At 51.7% G+C, this 16,287-nt stretch overlaps 3 protein-coding genes across 3 annotated transcripts; 1 reads left to right on the top strand and 2 right to left on the bottom strand.

Moving 5' to 3' along the window:
• Positions 1-918: 918 nt before the first annotated feature.
• G6M90_00g058950 (uncharacterized protein) lies at positions 919-3,103 on the bottom strand (the record flags this gene model as incomplete). The annotated part of the gene is made up of 3 exons (XM_014688983.1): positions 919-2,386; positions 2,454-2,755; positions 2,930-3,103. 3 exons carry the CDS (start codon positions 3,101-3,103, stop codon positions 919-921), a joined length of 1,944 nt encoding a protein of 647 aa, XP_014544469.1.
• A 5,113-nt stretch (positions 3,104-8,216) lies between these two features.
• G6M90_00g058960 (uncharacterized protein) lies at positions 8,217-9,132 on the top strand (the record flags this gene model as incomplete). The annotated part of the gene is made up of 2 exons (XM_066130673.1): positions 8,217-8,491; positions 8,553-9,132. The coding sequence occupies 2 exons, from the start codon at positions 8,217-8,219 to the stop codon at positions 9,130-9,132; spliced, it is 855 nt and encodes a 284-aa protein (XP_065986671.1).
• Positions 9,133-9,885: 753 nt separating this feature from the next.
• ASS1 (Argininosuccinate synthase) lies at positions 9,886-12,541 on the bottom strand (the record flags this gene model as incomplete). Its single annotated transcript, XM_066130674.1, has 11 exons — positions 9,886-10,163; positions 10,214-10,306; positions 10,354-10,668; positions 10,738-10,814; positions 11,000-11,181; positions 11,210-11,355; positions 11,642-11,675; positions 11,730-12,014; positions 12,311-12,351; positions 12,444-12,457; positions 12,516-12,541. The coding sequence occupies 11 exons, from the start codon at positions 12,539-12,541 to the stop codon at positions 9,886-9,888; spliced, it is 1,491 nt and encodes a 496-aa protein (XP_065986826.1).
• Between the last annotated feature and the right edge of the window lie 3,746 nt (positions 12,542-16,287).

Consider the following 16,287-nt stretch of genomic DNA (forward strand, 5'->3'; position numbering starts at 1 on the left):
TCTGCTGTCTCGGGTACCGAGGACCGGGGGCCAGCCACCCATGCGCCGAGGTACGTACCCCGTAGTTTAAAAATAATCGTACAACAATGAATGGCCCGTCGGGCAACATTCATGGCATAAACTGGCAATACAAGCGAAATGACCTTTGTTTCTTTTCTTTATTTATTATTTTTTTTTCCGGGGGGGGGGGCTACTATTATGCTCATATGTATGGCATTTCCGAGTACGGAGGACGTGTACATATACTATGTAGAACCTTTTAAAAGGACGAGTGTTGGCCCACCCAGGTCCTGCGACTCCGTATCGGCGCGGAACCGAGCTTCCGAAACAATTGCAGTCGACACCACGCAGTTGGCCTCAGTGTCGAATCCAGGCCGCAGAACCCCAACAGCCTCAATAAACTCGTGAAACAGTCGTGTGAGCACTTGGCTCATTGCGGTATATGGGTCCAACCGCCATCCAGCCGCTCACAGCACCTAGAGGTGGTCACAGACTCATAGTCAATTTGAGTATACTTTTTGTATTCATCATGCCTGTGTCAGGCTGTGGTATCAAAAAACTAAAACCCTCTGCCTAGATAGGCATGGCCCATACGAGGTCTTGTTCACTCCTCTCTCGTCATCTTTGGTAGACTTCCACATTCCTGTCTCCATCACTGCTTCCGCCACTGTCCTCTGTGTATACGTGCAAAAGGTCCTGGTCCCTGGTCCTTGGTCCTTGATGCAAATGCTAGTTCCGCTATCCTGTGTACGCCGTTTTTGTCGGTCCAAATAATAAAAGCAAATATGTCAAAAGAGAATAAAAAGATATCGCTCCCTTCCCAGGCCCAACATGCAATGTCATGATAAAAAGAAGAAAAAAACAAGTCGAAACCTAAGAGGCATTCAAAAACACTAATACAATAGCAGCAAATCTTCCTCACTCTCGATCTGGAGAGTACTGCTTGTAGATCTCCCGCTTCATGTTTTGCAGTCGGTCTCGCAAATCTAGCAGGCTAGCAAGTTTCTCGTGGGGTGGGTTGTCCAGCGCCGTAATCTCGTAGTGCAACGTCTCATATTGCTGATAGTATGTCTTGAACTTGTGTGCTTTGTTCAAGACATCCGAAGGCACAGCCCGGCGCTTCACCGACATGGGCTTGTCCTCTTTATCTGCCTTTCGCTTCTTGGGCATCGGTGGCTCCTCATCCAAGTCTGATGCGTTGGTGGGTGGAGACGAAGCAAGCGGTGACGACTTTGTTGGAGACGTATTGTTCGTGTTTTTGCTTCGGAACGAGGTCGATGCAGCACGGGCTTGCGATTGCTGGCTGCTCTTTGTGGCAAGCGGCCTAGAGCCGGGGGCAGGCAACGGTTGCTTTGGCTTAATCCGCTTTGACAGTGGCGTGCCGGAGCTGGAGCTCGAGTCGGATTCTTCCCTCGGTCGCTTCACAGGTGGCTTCTTGACAGGTTCCCTTGCCGGTGCCGATGGTCTGGTGTTCACAATGACTGTGTCCTTGGCTTTATTTGCTTTAGCTGGGACAGGCTTTGGCTTCATTATTGGTGGCTCATCCCCAGACGAGTCGGAGTTCTCAATGATGGCTGCGGAAAGCTCACGCTTCTCAGTCTTGCGTGCTGGTTTGGCCTTGGTAGGAGATGGCTTTGGTGCGGCTGCCGTAGATTTCGAATTTCCCAATAGCCTCTTAGTCTGGGCCTCCTGGGCCGAGGGCTTGTTTGACTTGGTTCGCGACGAAGTCGAGTTTGAACGAGACATGCTTTCGCCCCCATTCTTGGGCTTATCATTCTCAGCACCGTCCGTGTCATCCTTTGGGCCAGAACCGTCAACTTTAATCTTTGGTGCTGCTTGAGCGGGGCCCTTTGCAAGGTTGGCTTGCAAGCGACTCAAGCACTTCCCCTTCCCTCGTTCTTCCTTGGGCAATAATCGTTGCCACTCTACTTCAGAAGATGATAGTCGCTGCTTGTCATATTGTCGAACGGCGTTGTCAATTGCTGTTTGACGGTCGTCTTGGGAATCGTAATCGTACTTCCAAACATCGAGCTCCTTCCAGCATGACTTTTTCATAGTCCATTTTTTAGAGTCGTTCAAATCAGCCATCTTTTCCAACGTTGGCCGGAAATCTTCTTCCTTGCCAGTCCACTTATTCTTTAAATAGTCGGTCGTTCGATCCATTACCGCCAATTCGTGAACCAGTGTGACTCTTTGCTCTCTTTTTCGTTCCATGACTTGCTGGGAGGCTGACACTTGCGGAGTGAGGTTCGGCGAGCGGGTGGCATTTAGCGCTGGTGAAGTTGTTATTGATTTCGGGGTAGATGTATAATTGGCCAAGGGCTTGACCTTGGACTTGGCCTTGGCAGCACCCTTGCCCGTAGGCAGCTTTTCGACAACGCGAGCGCTTCAATCCCCGTCAGCGCCTGGTCACCAAGGCATCATTGAGAAGGCATTAGAGCCATGTAACTTACCGGTCGCGGGCGGCATCATGGGCTGCCAGCCTGTTTTGCAGGGCTTCAATATCTGAATCAAGCCCGGAAGACGCTGAGCCTTTACTAGACAAAGGTTTCTTGCCGACGTCCGTTTCTTTCGTGCTCGACACAGCCTGCTTTTCAGAGACACGAGGTGACTTTGGCTTCCTAAAGACGGATCCCGCATGTGGCAATCGCTCAGCACGACGAGTGGACTCAAAAGGCTTGGTCAGGTAGAGGTCAAAGGGAACTTCCTCCTCGGGGGCCGGTATTCGGTGCGTATTAGGTCCGTAGTGTAACATCTACATCAAGTCTATTAGCATCAAATATGAATATAATCCAGTGGCAAACTTTGAGTACGAAGTCTCAAAGATGACCTTGTCATACAATAGTCCTTCCTGGCACTTGCCAAGAACGGACATTGGACGATGCTCCAAGGCACACACAAGATGAGCTTTGAGAGGAAGAAAACATACCGGTCGTTTTCCCAACTCCAATTCAAGGTCATCCCCCGTGCGTGCACTCCTGATCATCTGCTCCACAACATGATCAGACAAGTTGACGACGAATGCTTGTGGTAGCAGCGAAGAGTCCTGGTCGGCGGAGCCTGCCAGCATCCACCCGCCGTCGGGAACCTTGAGAGAATTCATTGTTGTCGAATGTGGTAGATCAACAACCAAATCCGAAGGGAAGGGTTTTTGATTTTTATGTTGATTTCGTAAGACGTCGGACAGACTGTGCCCTGGTCAAGCGGCGCTAGGCTGCTAGTCGTGGTGGGATGTGAGGCGCAGGTTCGAGGGTTCCAAGTCGATTGATGCCGAAGCAAAGTATAAAGAGGTTAGGCAGGTTTGGCGTAAAGCTTCCTGCAATGAAGCTTGAAAGTATGATTGTTGGCGGCGTAATAGTCAGTTACATGATATGATTCACTCGGCACGTTCTGTTTCTCTCGTGATCGTAAATGGTCGTGAATATCAGACGTTCGGGCAGCCGAGACGGAATCAGGCGGCTGACAGAGGCAATTCACTGCCGGCGTCCCCAAAGGGACAGCAATGAGTGGGATGGACACAATGCGAGTGGTTCGGAACGACAAAAGCCAAAACAAAAGTGATGTATCCAACAACCGCGCAGGGCTCATGAGGCAACACCAACAGAGGGAAGTGAGGAGAAGAAGAGAGGTTATCCAGATGGCGGTTCGAGGCGGGAAGAAGAGGAAGGATGAGGCGAAGGCTGGGTGGACGCTGGCACTGGGCGGCGCTGACACTGACACTGGCACGGGCTTTAGGTGACGGGCGGGCACGGGCAGCTGGATTGGGTTAGGGCTGGAAGTTGGGGAGGACAGGAACAGCTGGTGCTCAGGTGGTCCCTCAGGTGGGCTAGTTGGCTAGCAGCACCATCATTGAACATTTGAAGCTAGGGACGGGGGGACGGGCTGACGGGGACGGGGGACTGTGGATCGTGGACTGGGGATCTCTGGACAGTGGACTGGACTGGGGAGAGCAACTTGAGCTGGTGGCCTGGGCTGGCGAGAGCTTGAACCACCTGGATGGATCGATGTTGAGCCATCCGGCAGAAGGCGAGCGAGGGGGGGCACTCCTGCCATGCTATGTCCCTATCAGAAGGACGGAGTACCAGACGGGCATAACCACCTGAGCGGGCAACAAAGGTACCTGATACATGCAACATGAGTGACCCGGTGCCGACTTGGAGGTACCTGTGTCAGTACCTGGAGGTCAGCGACTCACCATTGAAGCATGGTGCCGTCAACTGGTGCCCTTCGGGTGGCCGATGGCAGAACTGAACATTGAAGCACCAGGCTTGAACACTGCTGGGGGCGGAGGAGCCGCAGAGGGCGAGGGCGACCCACGGCGTGTGGCAAGGGACATAGTGACCTGGGTACGGAGTACACGCGGACACATGCGTAATGGGTGTTGTACTGAAGTCTCGAGGTACATGCCGGTCGACGACATGTGGGCTGGCCAGGTGGGCATGGGCGTGGCCGTCGACAAAAGGCGTGAGCGAGACATCTCTGTCTGGTGGGACGCGGATGCAGACCAAGCCCAAGACGAAGCCGCCGCAGGCCACACCAAGGCCACACCAAGGCCACACGCAGACCAGAATACGCAGCCCTCACGCAGACACGCAGACGCAGATACGCAGATGCAGACATGGAACGGCGCCCAGCATGCTTTGCACGCTCGGGGCACGGAGGACGGCATACGGAGTACGGCAAGCCCACGCAAGAGAGCCCTCCAGGGCAACCCAGTCTGACATGGCGTGGCGTCGCATCATCTCGCCGAAGGGAAGCAAGGTACAAGGAAGACGTCGAGTCGGGCTCCTTGCACCGGGCTGGACGGCTTCACAACGAACTCATGCTCATTATGCCATTATAACGTGAAGCGATGCCATACAAGGGCATGTCGAATGTCATTACCCTGGCATCGCATGGCAAGGCGAGGCCGAAGCCCCCCCTTTCGTAAGGCACAAGGCACAAGGCAGCACAACATCGTCAAACGACACACCTCCGGCCTGCGTGCTTGGTATTGGGAAAAGACGCCTCGTACTCTCTTGATCCTGTGCAACTCTTCAATCCAGCACCGAGTACTCAGTACGGAGTAGAACTGATCTCTGGTCCAAAAAAAAGTACCCACCCATTCATTCATGTTGGAGCTGCTGACAAGGCAGTTCGTATCAACACCATCCAAGCCATACTATGTTGTTTGCATGGTCGGCCCAATTAGCCCCGAGTCACATACTCGTCCGTGTGCGTGCCAACCCTGAAACCACTTCAAATGCTCCAAATAACCTCCTCAGTCAGCCTATACTCAACAGCTCGCTGCAGATTCACGGTGTAAGAAAGACTGGCTTGCCTGCCTGGGTCGTGCAGCGCACACAAATGCGCACGCCGATATCCAATGTTGCATCACCATCCCAACCTGGCACGAGGTTGTACCAGCAATGGAGCCCGCTCCCCGTCACCCAGGACTTATCATCCGTCATCCGTCATCCACACCGTGAGACAAGTCATCCTTTCCGGTCCAGTCATCAACACGACAAAGCGAGACTACCATCCCAAATAGGCCGTCCAGCCAGCCTTCCGAGTCCAGAAGACACACCACTACGCTTTTTGGGTGCTGCTGTGGCGTCACCGGCTGGAGTGAATGTGTGTACAATGCTGCGAATGAGGCCTTTGTACGGATTGCCTTCGCCATGAAAGTGCCAGGTTCGCAATTGTCTAGTCCGTGTTCGCCTGGGCTGACAAACTCAAAACCGGAAACCTCAGTTCCCCGTCACCACCATTGGCCCATGGCCCAGCAACAAGAGAAACACTGTCCGTCCTCCGAGTTCAATGGCCGCCAAGTCCTGATGATGAGTGGAGGGTGGCCGAACCACCCGCCATTGCCCGCCGTTGCCAGTCAGTCCACAACAAGGGAGGCCGAGCCGACTATTATTGTATTATTAAGTTAGTTCATCACCCCAAGGCGCATGTGGGTTCGGGTGTGGGTGAGAGGAGCAGGAATGGATGGATGTACATCCGCGGTACATCCCGCAGCACCTTCAACATTCGTCAGAGTTCAGGGCAGGCTGAGTCCCAGGCAGTGGTGAGGTGAACAGGGGTACTGACGGGCCATAGAACAATGACTCAAGGGACAAGAATAGTCAATCTTGAAGTGCCAGACCTGAATAGATCATGATGATGCCGTCGAGCCCAGTCATGCTAACAACCCAGGCAGGTGCAAAAAGAAAGTCAACAGAAGCTTATGTCTTTTCCGCAAGTCTTTGGAGACCACGTCTGAGCAGGGATATGTTTGCGATGCGAGTGTGTCGGGTTGGGCCCAAGCATCACACCAATTGACGTATGTCACTAATAACCCGACAATGCCGCCGCTAGATGAAACAAAAAGAGATATGCCGAGTTGAGATGATGGTATTGTACCTTATGCTAACCAGCTGGGGGGGTGCCTGGCTGCACGTTCAGCCAGAGCTTGTTTTCTATTGCCAGATGCTTAATCGCTTCGCCAGCATGTTCTCATGGACTATGCTTGACGAGGGTGGATACATGTTTTTCGCTGCGGCAACCCGGATGCAATCATGGGCGATTATGATTATGCCACGATGCATATAATAGGATAAAGGACGAACTTTGCTTCCTTTCTTGCTCGGAAAGACAAACACAAAGCCTGGCACAAGCCCGAGTTTGTCCTCGGCGTGAATAAGCCTTGGCCACCCAGACCGGCGATACGGCCAGGCTTGGGCCTATTTTGGGCTCAAGCCGTGGATCCACAAGGCACTGAGGTCAAATTTATTATCAAGGACTCGCTTCGGCTGATCTAATATTGTACGGAGTACGATATACCCAGGTAGGTACCTAATATATGTCAACAAGTGCGGAGTACAAGCCTTGTACTGTTCATGGCCGGACAGAGGGCAGGACAGTCCGAGCAGACGACCGCAGTAATGACTAGAGGCCATATCTCACCACTAGCCCATGCCCGGTGCAATAGTACTTCATCCACCCGGTCGATGCCCCAGCTCGATACTTTGTTGTAAATGCAGCGGTTGAAACTATTGCGGATGGTCTGAATTGCGGCACAACTGGCGGGGTGCTCTTCGTCTTCAACATGAGCCAGGTGGCTACGCTGCAGCCAGGCCGTGGGGAGAGCCCATCAGTCGAGTGGGACGGCCTCGCCATAGAACTGGTGTCATACAGATTAGTACCTACTACATGAATGTACTCCGTACGGAGTACTACAAGGACGTCCCTGGCCGGGCCTCGCATCCGAACGTGGTTGCGGCTAATTGGCGGTGTCGCCGGGCACTAGCACTGGCCGGCCACGTTCATGTTGGAGACGATCCAATTGCACATGCACAAGCAAACAATGTCGATACAGCGGTATGTGTGCATAGAAGGCCAGAAATTGCTGCTGGTCTGACAAAGGAAAAGCAGGAACGATTGCTGCGTAGTTGCCCAGAATGCACGCTACCCATACAGTTGTATTGACCATCGAATACAATGTACATACAGGGCCAATCTCCACTCAGATCCTGAAGTCGTTGCCGACTGGCCATCTGACCCCTTGCAGGAGCTTCGAGCCAGGGCCAACCTTTGTGCCCTTGGTCGTAGCCATCACTGGCCGTATTGTTCTGTATTCTAAAATGTACGGAGTATTTATTCATCCAATCGCCTTTTTAGTTCTTTTTTCCGTCACAGCCACCACGTCTTTCCACACGTGCGAAACATACTTTACAAATCCGAGTAATGATCCCTTCACCCGACTCTGCACCAACTCTTGGAGGAAACCTCCTTGGCACGCCAATTGGAGCTAGTAGTAGTTAGCCTGATTGCCTGAGGGAGATGTCGAGCAACGCGCCTCGGGGTTTGAAACACATTGAGAAAGCAAGCACCCATTGGCCACCTTGGCATGCCTGTCTGTTATTAATCCTATCCTGCGATAGATTCAGTGCCTGCCCCGCTCTCATCACCACCCTCCAGCATCTGTACTCTCTTCGTCGGCTCTTGTTGCGTCAGGTGACAGGTTACTCGGAGGTGTGGGAGCCGACCATATTCGGCTTAGTGTTTTCGCCGCTATTGCTGACTTGGCGCGCTGCTTTATGCAAGTTTGTGCAAGCCCATTTCTAACAGCAAACGATGCTGTGCCCACCACCATCGAAGCAAGCATCCGGGAACATATGGATGGGTTTGCCATCAAAGGGTTCTGTTACTCCTTTGGTGGTATACTTATTGCGGATATTTAGGAAGACGCAATGTCCTCACAGGGCATGCCGAATCCCACTCCTCTTTCGCATGAAGCTGTTATGCATGACAGCCAGCCCGTGCTCAACGCATTTTCACCATCCACAAATAAGATGTCTTCAAAGCCTCACACAGAGGAACCCGCGAATGATGGCCAGTCGCTCGTTTGTGCGCCTGTGGACGGGGAAGAGGAAGGTGATGCTCGTGCTGGGTTAACAGAACCCCATGACTGGACTAACGAGCAACTCGCCTATTTCAGACATCTTCTCGATATAGGAACGAGCTGGTCAGGGGCTGTCGAATTTCAACCAAAAGTTCGGATTGGCGGTCACTGAATGGCCACTCAGGCACCGCGCACAAGTCAAAGGTTGGAAACCTGCTTGGACAGAGCCCTTCTGGACAGACACCCGGACCGCCTATCTGACAGAGGTGGTCTCTAGATCAAAGACTTGGGACGAAGTCCTAGCACGGTTCGCAGAGAAGTTCCAAGCCAATAAGTCTGCCCCGGCGACAAGGTCTAGAGTCAAAAAACTCGGTCTCAACATTGATCATCTCAGAACTCATCAATTATTCACCAAGGCTGAAAAAGACTACTTCGATGAACTGGCAGAGTCCGGTTTCAAAGGGAAGAAGATGTACGAAAGGTTCTGGGAAAGGTTTGGCAAGCGCATAACTGGGGTTTCGCTTGCACGAAGACTTTCAGCAAGGATGAAAAAAAAAAAAGAAGCAGACCCCTCATTGCGAGTATCAAACAGCCGATGGACTCCGGAAGAAGCCAGTTTTGTGCAGGAATGTCTGGATAGCGGTATGCGGCAAGCCGAAATCATACCCCATTTTAGACGGAAGTTTGGAGATGGTCGATCTGACTGGTCAATCTGTGCTGCGCGGGGCAGGTTGGTGAAGGCGGAGGATGCTGCTGAGGAATAGGTCACAGGTATACACCACTTGCAAAGGCACCAAGCAGCACAGGACCATTCACGGTTGATTTCTCGTTTCCTTGTTCAGGTAGTCTTAGGAGGAAGATCTTAGTGGCTTAGGTTAGTTTTCTGCTAGGGAGCAATTGTGCGGAGTGGGTGTTCGTTTGTGGTGGTCTTTCTGTGTTGTGGAGTCAATCTTTTCCCTTGCGAAAAATAGAAATGAGTGTAGTTGAAGCTATCGCCACTCGAACGTTCTTACGAGGCTTGCGTCACCATCATTCAGGTCCAACCCTCTCTTCAGAATAGCTCCCCGGGGAGTTTATATTCTGACTACCTAGTAGGGTCATGAATTGCCACTTGCTCCTGCAACGGCATGGCAAAGCTCACAAGTAACAAGGACGCATCACTGAGTCCGATCCCCTGAGCAGTAGCCTGCCCAAGCCGGCGACAGCGGCTCCGGAGACAGGCCTCTTCTCCGAGCCATCCACACAGATTGTCGGCAACATAGATGGATGGATTCTTACCTACACATGTAGTATATGATCCCCCGACTACGATGTAGCGAGTGCGTGCGCGCATGTATTCAGTAATTCATGACTGCATACACCAATTTGAAGTTCCCGCTATATAAATTCTGACTGCATCTGTATCCCTGAATTAGGATAATTGCACCCAAGTCATAGCACTCCTTTTTGCACTCTATAAACCTCCTCCCCGTTCATCAAGGTAGAGAGAGGCCAAGGCAGCAGCTCCTCTGTGCGCCCTAAACGAGGGGTTCGCCATGTTGGATCTTGGCCGCGCCATACTTCTCCAGGCGAATCGCCTGGATGGCAATGAAGCCACTGGTATCCTCTGGGCTGAATCCCTCGAGAGTATCCATACTAGCCTGTTCCTCACTGTATAGGTTGCTGTCCGGCGCAGAGCGGGAAAGGACATGAGCTGCTCCCTTGTATACCATCATGTTGACTGTGCCATTCACATGCTTCTGGCTGTAGATGATGGAGTTTTCGAGGAGCTCACGCTCGGGGGAGAAGTACATGCCTAAGACATTTGTAAGACAGGACCGTCAAGATCAGCCAAGGAAGATATACCATTGTAGAGGCACTGGGACCACTCGTTTCCGATCCAGGCCATAATTCCGCGAACCTTGGAGTCCACGGTCATACCTTCGAGATCAACGTGGGCTTTGGATTATTAGCATCATCGATTGAGGGGTAGAATTCTCACTTACCTAGACGCAGCACCGTATGGGCTGGGGCATCGTAGCAACCTCGGCTCTTCAATCCGATGAAGCTTGCGATATTGTCAGTACAAGTTCGGGTCTTGGGGGGAGGGGGGCTGATGGTAGCGGCGGGGATGGTAAAATACCGAGATTCGACGAGATCGGTTCGACCGACGCCGTTGGCGCCTGCAATCTCATTGAGCTTCTTGAAGAGTGCGACTGAGTTGGTGTAGGTTTCACCGCCTTCCACATCAAGCTTGACAGGGATGCCGGCCTTGAAGGTGACAGAGAACTTAGTCGGGACATCGGGCGCATCGAGCGGATCTGGGTAGCGCAAGAATCAGCTCGGGAGTCTACCGCGGTGAACCGGAGCCAGTGCAGTATATTACATACCAACAGATTTGGTCCAGACATCCTTGGGTGCAACCACCTCGGGCTTTTCGAGGATGCCCGATTCGGCTGAGGTATGTCTTGTATACTTGTTAGTTTTACTTGAACTCCCTCATGGCGAAAGGGAAGAAAGGTGAAGTAGAGGATAATGAAGGAGAGAAGAGATAGCCGTAAAAGGCAGTATAGTTGAGGAAGACAAAAAGGGAGGCTATCGTCAAGTTGACAAGCCTCGAGAACTCCCTTTCTAGTTTGAAAGACTACTTACGCCAGGTTGGCATCGAGACTCCAGGGAGACTTGGGAGAGGACGAAACTGGGATGTTGTTCTCGGCCGCAAACTTCAGGAGGTCTTGTCGGCCCTGGAAGCGGTTGAAGAACTTCGGCATGCGCCACGGGGCGATGATAGACATAGTAGGATCGAGTGCTCGCCAAGCTAATTCGAACCGAACCTGGCTTGATGAACATTAGCTTCCGTACAATAGTGATGTTTGACCTTGAGTAGATGGTCATCCCATTTGTGTATTTTGACCACTTGATGGAGTTGAGAAACCCGGGCGCCGTGTGGGTCCCGGAAACCTTCAGAGACGGGAGTGAAGCCGATCCCGGAAGGTCATCATTGTTAGCTGCGAAGGTCAGACCGACCGCAGCAACGGCAAAGGCCGAAACTCCATCATTGCTGGCTGCGAATCAGGATCGCTGGCCCGGGAAGGTTCATCATTGCTGAATACGAAGGTCAGGATCGCAGCTGCCGATGAAAGATTGCCAAGGCCGCTGGCAGAGGTCAGGCTGACCTGCTAGCTGTGGACCTTGACCAAATGCCAGTACTGCTCCCGACCAGCAGCTCTGCCCCTAGCCTAGTACAGCCATACCATCAAGGGGACCAAATATAAAAATGGGGTGGCCATCTACCTAGGGCCATGGTTTTTGCAAGAACATACTCATTCTACTCGCAATTAGTAGAGATCCGGTAAAGATTTGGGAGGTAGATTCGACTCACCCCCTTGCCAGTGCAACCGTGGCTGAGAATCTGGCAGTTGTACTTCTGGGCGGTGCGGACGAGGGCGCGTGCCAATACTGGCCGGGCAAGACTAGTTCCGAGAAGATATCGGTCCTCGTAAATGGCATTGCATTGGATGCCACGGAAAACAAGTTCCTCAAGGAACTCCTGCTGAAGGTCTTCGATCACCATGCGCTCGGCACCGAGAGCCAGAGCCTTCTCCTCGACGGCGGCCCAGTCCTCATCCTGGCCGACGTTGCCGAGATAAGCAACCACGGTGTAGCCCTATAAACAGAATACATTAGCGACATGGTTTCCAGAGTTTTCCTGTATCCTTCGTCAAGTTGTAATAATGGAAAGACTGGTGCAGTACAGGGTGATAAGACAGAGAGAAAAAACAGCCGACAAGAGCGTTGCTATGCTTCGCAGCCAAAAACACTTGTAAAAAGCAGTATAATGATAGGAAGAACGATGTAGTATAGGGTGATGATGGAGAGAGGGAAAATAGCCATATGAAGCAGAGTTGAAGAAGACAAAAAGTGAGGCTATCGTCAAGTTAACAAGTCTCGAAACAAACCGACCTCAAGGCGAAGATACCGGAGTATGACGGATGTGTCTAGGCCTGTGATGTATTAAAATTCGTCAAAAGATTCGAGGTCGGAGAGCAGACTTCGGAGAGTGTGGTGGGTGGAGATCAGCGAGGGTAGCGCGCACCTCCAGAGTAGGCACTGGAACAGGTCAGCTCAGCTCAAGTTGCGCCATAAAATCAAACATTATATCTCTTACAGGCAGACTCGTTTATTGTCAGACATCTTGCACGGCGTGGATTAGAAGCGCAGAGAGACGATAGCAGCAGGAGAATGTGGCAGTAGGAGAGAGTTGAAGGGGGAAGATAGGCGCTTTAAATTTTCTTGCTTTTCTTGCCAGTAGAGTGACTCAATTCCCCTACCCCACCTTAGTACCTATATAGCTCTTTAGCTACCAACTGGCTCGTGGAGACTCACTTACCTAGGAAAATTGCATGGCAGAGGAGGCCCCACGAGCCATTTGGCAGCTGAAGAGATACTAGGTACCCCGTACACATCCCTCAATGAGGGGCGGGGGGCGGTCGAGTGCACCAGACCCAATGCACGCTAAAGGGTAAGTAGGTGAAGCACCCGTGGATACCCCACTGTAGCACTACGAGATATCAATTGATCGTAGTGCTACAGCTTCTCTGGCCGCAACCCGCCATGGTGCTACGAGACGTAGGAACTCGTTCAATACGCGTTGGCCTTGCGCAGCTGTCCTAGCAACTTGAGGTCAAGACTTCAGCAGATAAGCAATTAGAATGCAGCGAGGGTAGCTAAAGTGCTATCAAGCATTGGTAGCGCGCTGCGAATAATAGGCGACCATCAAGAGACATGCAAACCTTCAAATAAAGTCAAGACGTAGAACGGTAGCTGCTCCGTTTTCTGTAAATACGAAACGGTAGATATCATTGAGAGAGAGAAACCGAACCTCGAACGTAGAAATTCGCATCACAACAGCTTTACCCAGCAGAGAATCCGGCAACAATAGACGTTCTAGGTCAGGTCTAGCTAAAATAGGTAGACCATCACTTTCATCACAAAGGTCAATCGTAAAGTTTAAATGCACAGGTCAACCACAAAGGCCAACACGGTAGATATTATTGAGAGAGTATTTCCGAGCCTCAAGGAGGTCGATTGCACCACAAGACGGTAGATAGTATAAAAAGCTAAAAGTTATGCTATGCAGGGTGGCTGAAAATGTACACCGCTCAGGAAGCACAACGCCCCATCGGTAATCCTGCTCAGGGTAAAAGCAGCGCTGTTTCGGACTCACTTCGTTCAAGTTGGCGCCAAGGCAAACTCATCTACCAGGTGCAATGGTCTTCTACATGGTCGACAAGTCTCCCGATAGCCCGCCTGCCCGACGGCCCATCTTGACCAGCCGAACAAGTCGGAACTCGACCAGTTTATTACTTGTCATTTTTACTTTGTGCGCCGCACGCGTTGCTGGTAACTGAACCACTTTGCGACACGCTCCATGACCGCTTGTGCTACAACGTGACGACTTACAATGCCTTGGGACCACACCTCACATAAAGTATGTACCACTGGGGTACCTTTTGCATCTTCAATTGATGGTGTCCGCGTGGGGCATGGTGTGCCCGCAACACCAAGACGATTTCCTGGCAACCTGGCTCTTGGTTCGCATGGTAAGCCTACCTAACTGCGGAGTACGGAGTACCAACCAATTACTCTGGAGTCTGGCCAGCCACACCTCTAGTTGGAGCCGGGTATCTTCTCGGTCAGCATACATACATACTCCGTACATACGATACAATGATGGGACGACACCGCCGTCCTATATCCCGTGGAAACCTCATTAGCAGGTCATTTGAGCTCATTTTGAACAAGGTGAAGTTATTCCCCATTACCTTTTTATAACAGAGTCTTGCCCACGAAAACTAGTGACAGTGAAGGGGGTGCTGCCCGCCAAGAAATCAAGGGTCCTACAATCTTCCATTGCCCTGCGTGCCTGAAACAAGAAGCAGAGAACAAGAGGTGTTTCAGCTGGGTTGGAGGGACGATTGTTGCCTTTCATTTGGTCACATTCCGCACCACGCCGCACACCAGGAGCATCGCATCCAATCCCATTTTCCCTGCCAACCTACCGAGTACGGAGCATGATCTACTACTATCACCCTGACTGATAACCGTTCAATCCTCCCATGTAACAAGCGTCTGGTGGCTCCGCTGTGGCTGGGCATTAGCAACTGTCCAGTCCATGTCAGTGTCTGACGTAAGTACGGACAGGAAGTTGTCCATGTCTGCAACAGAAACAAATCTGACGTCTTTTGTTGACTGCATGCAGGTGTCGGAGTCGGGTGCATGTTAGGACACTGACTGTATGTACATTGTACATACAACTGTGGATGGCTGGAAGCCAAAGGTTACCTCGCCTCCGCATATATTGCTTTTTCGGAATTCCTTTTTCGTCGCTTGGGGCGCGTTCCTTGGTTCCAACAGTGCGGAACACGTACCGCTGTGCTTGCTTGCGGCTCACCGTGAATACTCTTATATCCCCATGTATTCATCACAGGGAACACTCTCTGACAGACGAGTACTCTGAACGCCTGCCCGGGTGAAGCTGGTGGTGAAAAGGCAACATGGAATGAACCGCTTCATTGTGTCTCTAAACCGGGGGAATATATAACCCACACAAAACCACTCATAATACCGAGTACCACGCAACCATTTGCCCATTCTCGTGGGTCACTTTGGCCACCAATTCAATACTGACCAGGGTGTTTCGAATGCAGAGGAGTGGCATGTTCTAGTCCGCCACCAATATCATCATGGCAAGCCACACGCTTGTCAACAGATAAAGGCCTCCTCAGATGGCCTTGGTTGCTTTCTCGCACCCATCAATTGTCGGCCACTTTCTCCCGACAGGAAGGTGGTCGACCAGCCTATCCCGCCGCAGGCCTTCATCGCCAGATGGGTACATATGTACATGTATGCAGTTGGGTACCCTAGGTACTTAGGTAGTTGGCAAGATTTGATGGCGCCATGCCGCATTCGGCTATTGGTGTTGAGGTCTGGTTTCTCCCTGTACCACCACCCCAGAAGCTTCAAGGGCGGGGGGCTGCACAAAGTTGGCCATGCAGAGAGTTATGTAGTCTTCTTGGAGCGTGCCATGGAAAGACGTTAATTGTCGATGCAATCTGGAAGGCTGATGGCCTCCCAATGAACATGTATGTATGTACGTGAACCTTGAACCATTCCCATGCCTGTCGTTCCCGGTGGAGCAAAGATTGATAAAATAAAATAAAAGATCGACCTTGCTCGTTGAAGAGGCTCACCCACGCTAGGAGCAACATTGTGAACATGTTATATCGCCCGGGGACAGTTTACTTGTTCCACGGCTACACCTGGGCAAGACGTGGGGTGGAAGCGGGGATAACAGGTTTCGGTTTCCATGGCTGTTCTTTTTTTTTTCTTTTCAAAAAAAAAGTGATTCATCACGTTTCCTTGTCTTACACCTGGATAATGGACAAAGGCGTTGTATCGATATCCACCTGCGTCAACCCATTCCGTACCGGGTCCGCCCGACATGCATACAGAGTATATCCATTGTGTACTCCGTATATGTACAGCCATGAGGGTATTTCTCCGCCGGTGGCGAAATACATACCTAGGTACATACAGGCAGTATTCAGATTCTGGCGTTGTGTCGCGGGAGCGGTGTTTCCCGGTTGCGGATACTACCAGACTTTACGTATCGATATTTCGTCGACGTCCCGGCCCGCTAATACTCGCATGACGGGCGTACTCCGTATTCGCGCGGATATACGGCGTGGCACGGCGCGGTGATGCAAAATGCAAAAACAGCAGCATCGGTCGGTACGAGAAGGCCGCCAAGCAAAAAGTCACGCGATTGTCGAGGACGAGATGGCTGCCACGGAGGTTGCGGTTGAAAATGTTGTGCATGTGCGGTTAGCTAGGGGTGCATCTGAGATCTGTATGTACGCCGAGGTGTGTGCGGCGCT

Source organism: Metarhizium brunneum, chromosome 3, assembly GCF_013426205.1.
Source record: "Metarhizium brunneum chromosome 3, complete sequence".
NCBI lineage: Eukaryota > Fungi > Ascomycota > Sordariomycetes > Hypocreales > Clavicipitaceae > Metarhizium > Metarhizium brunneum.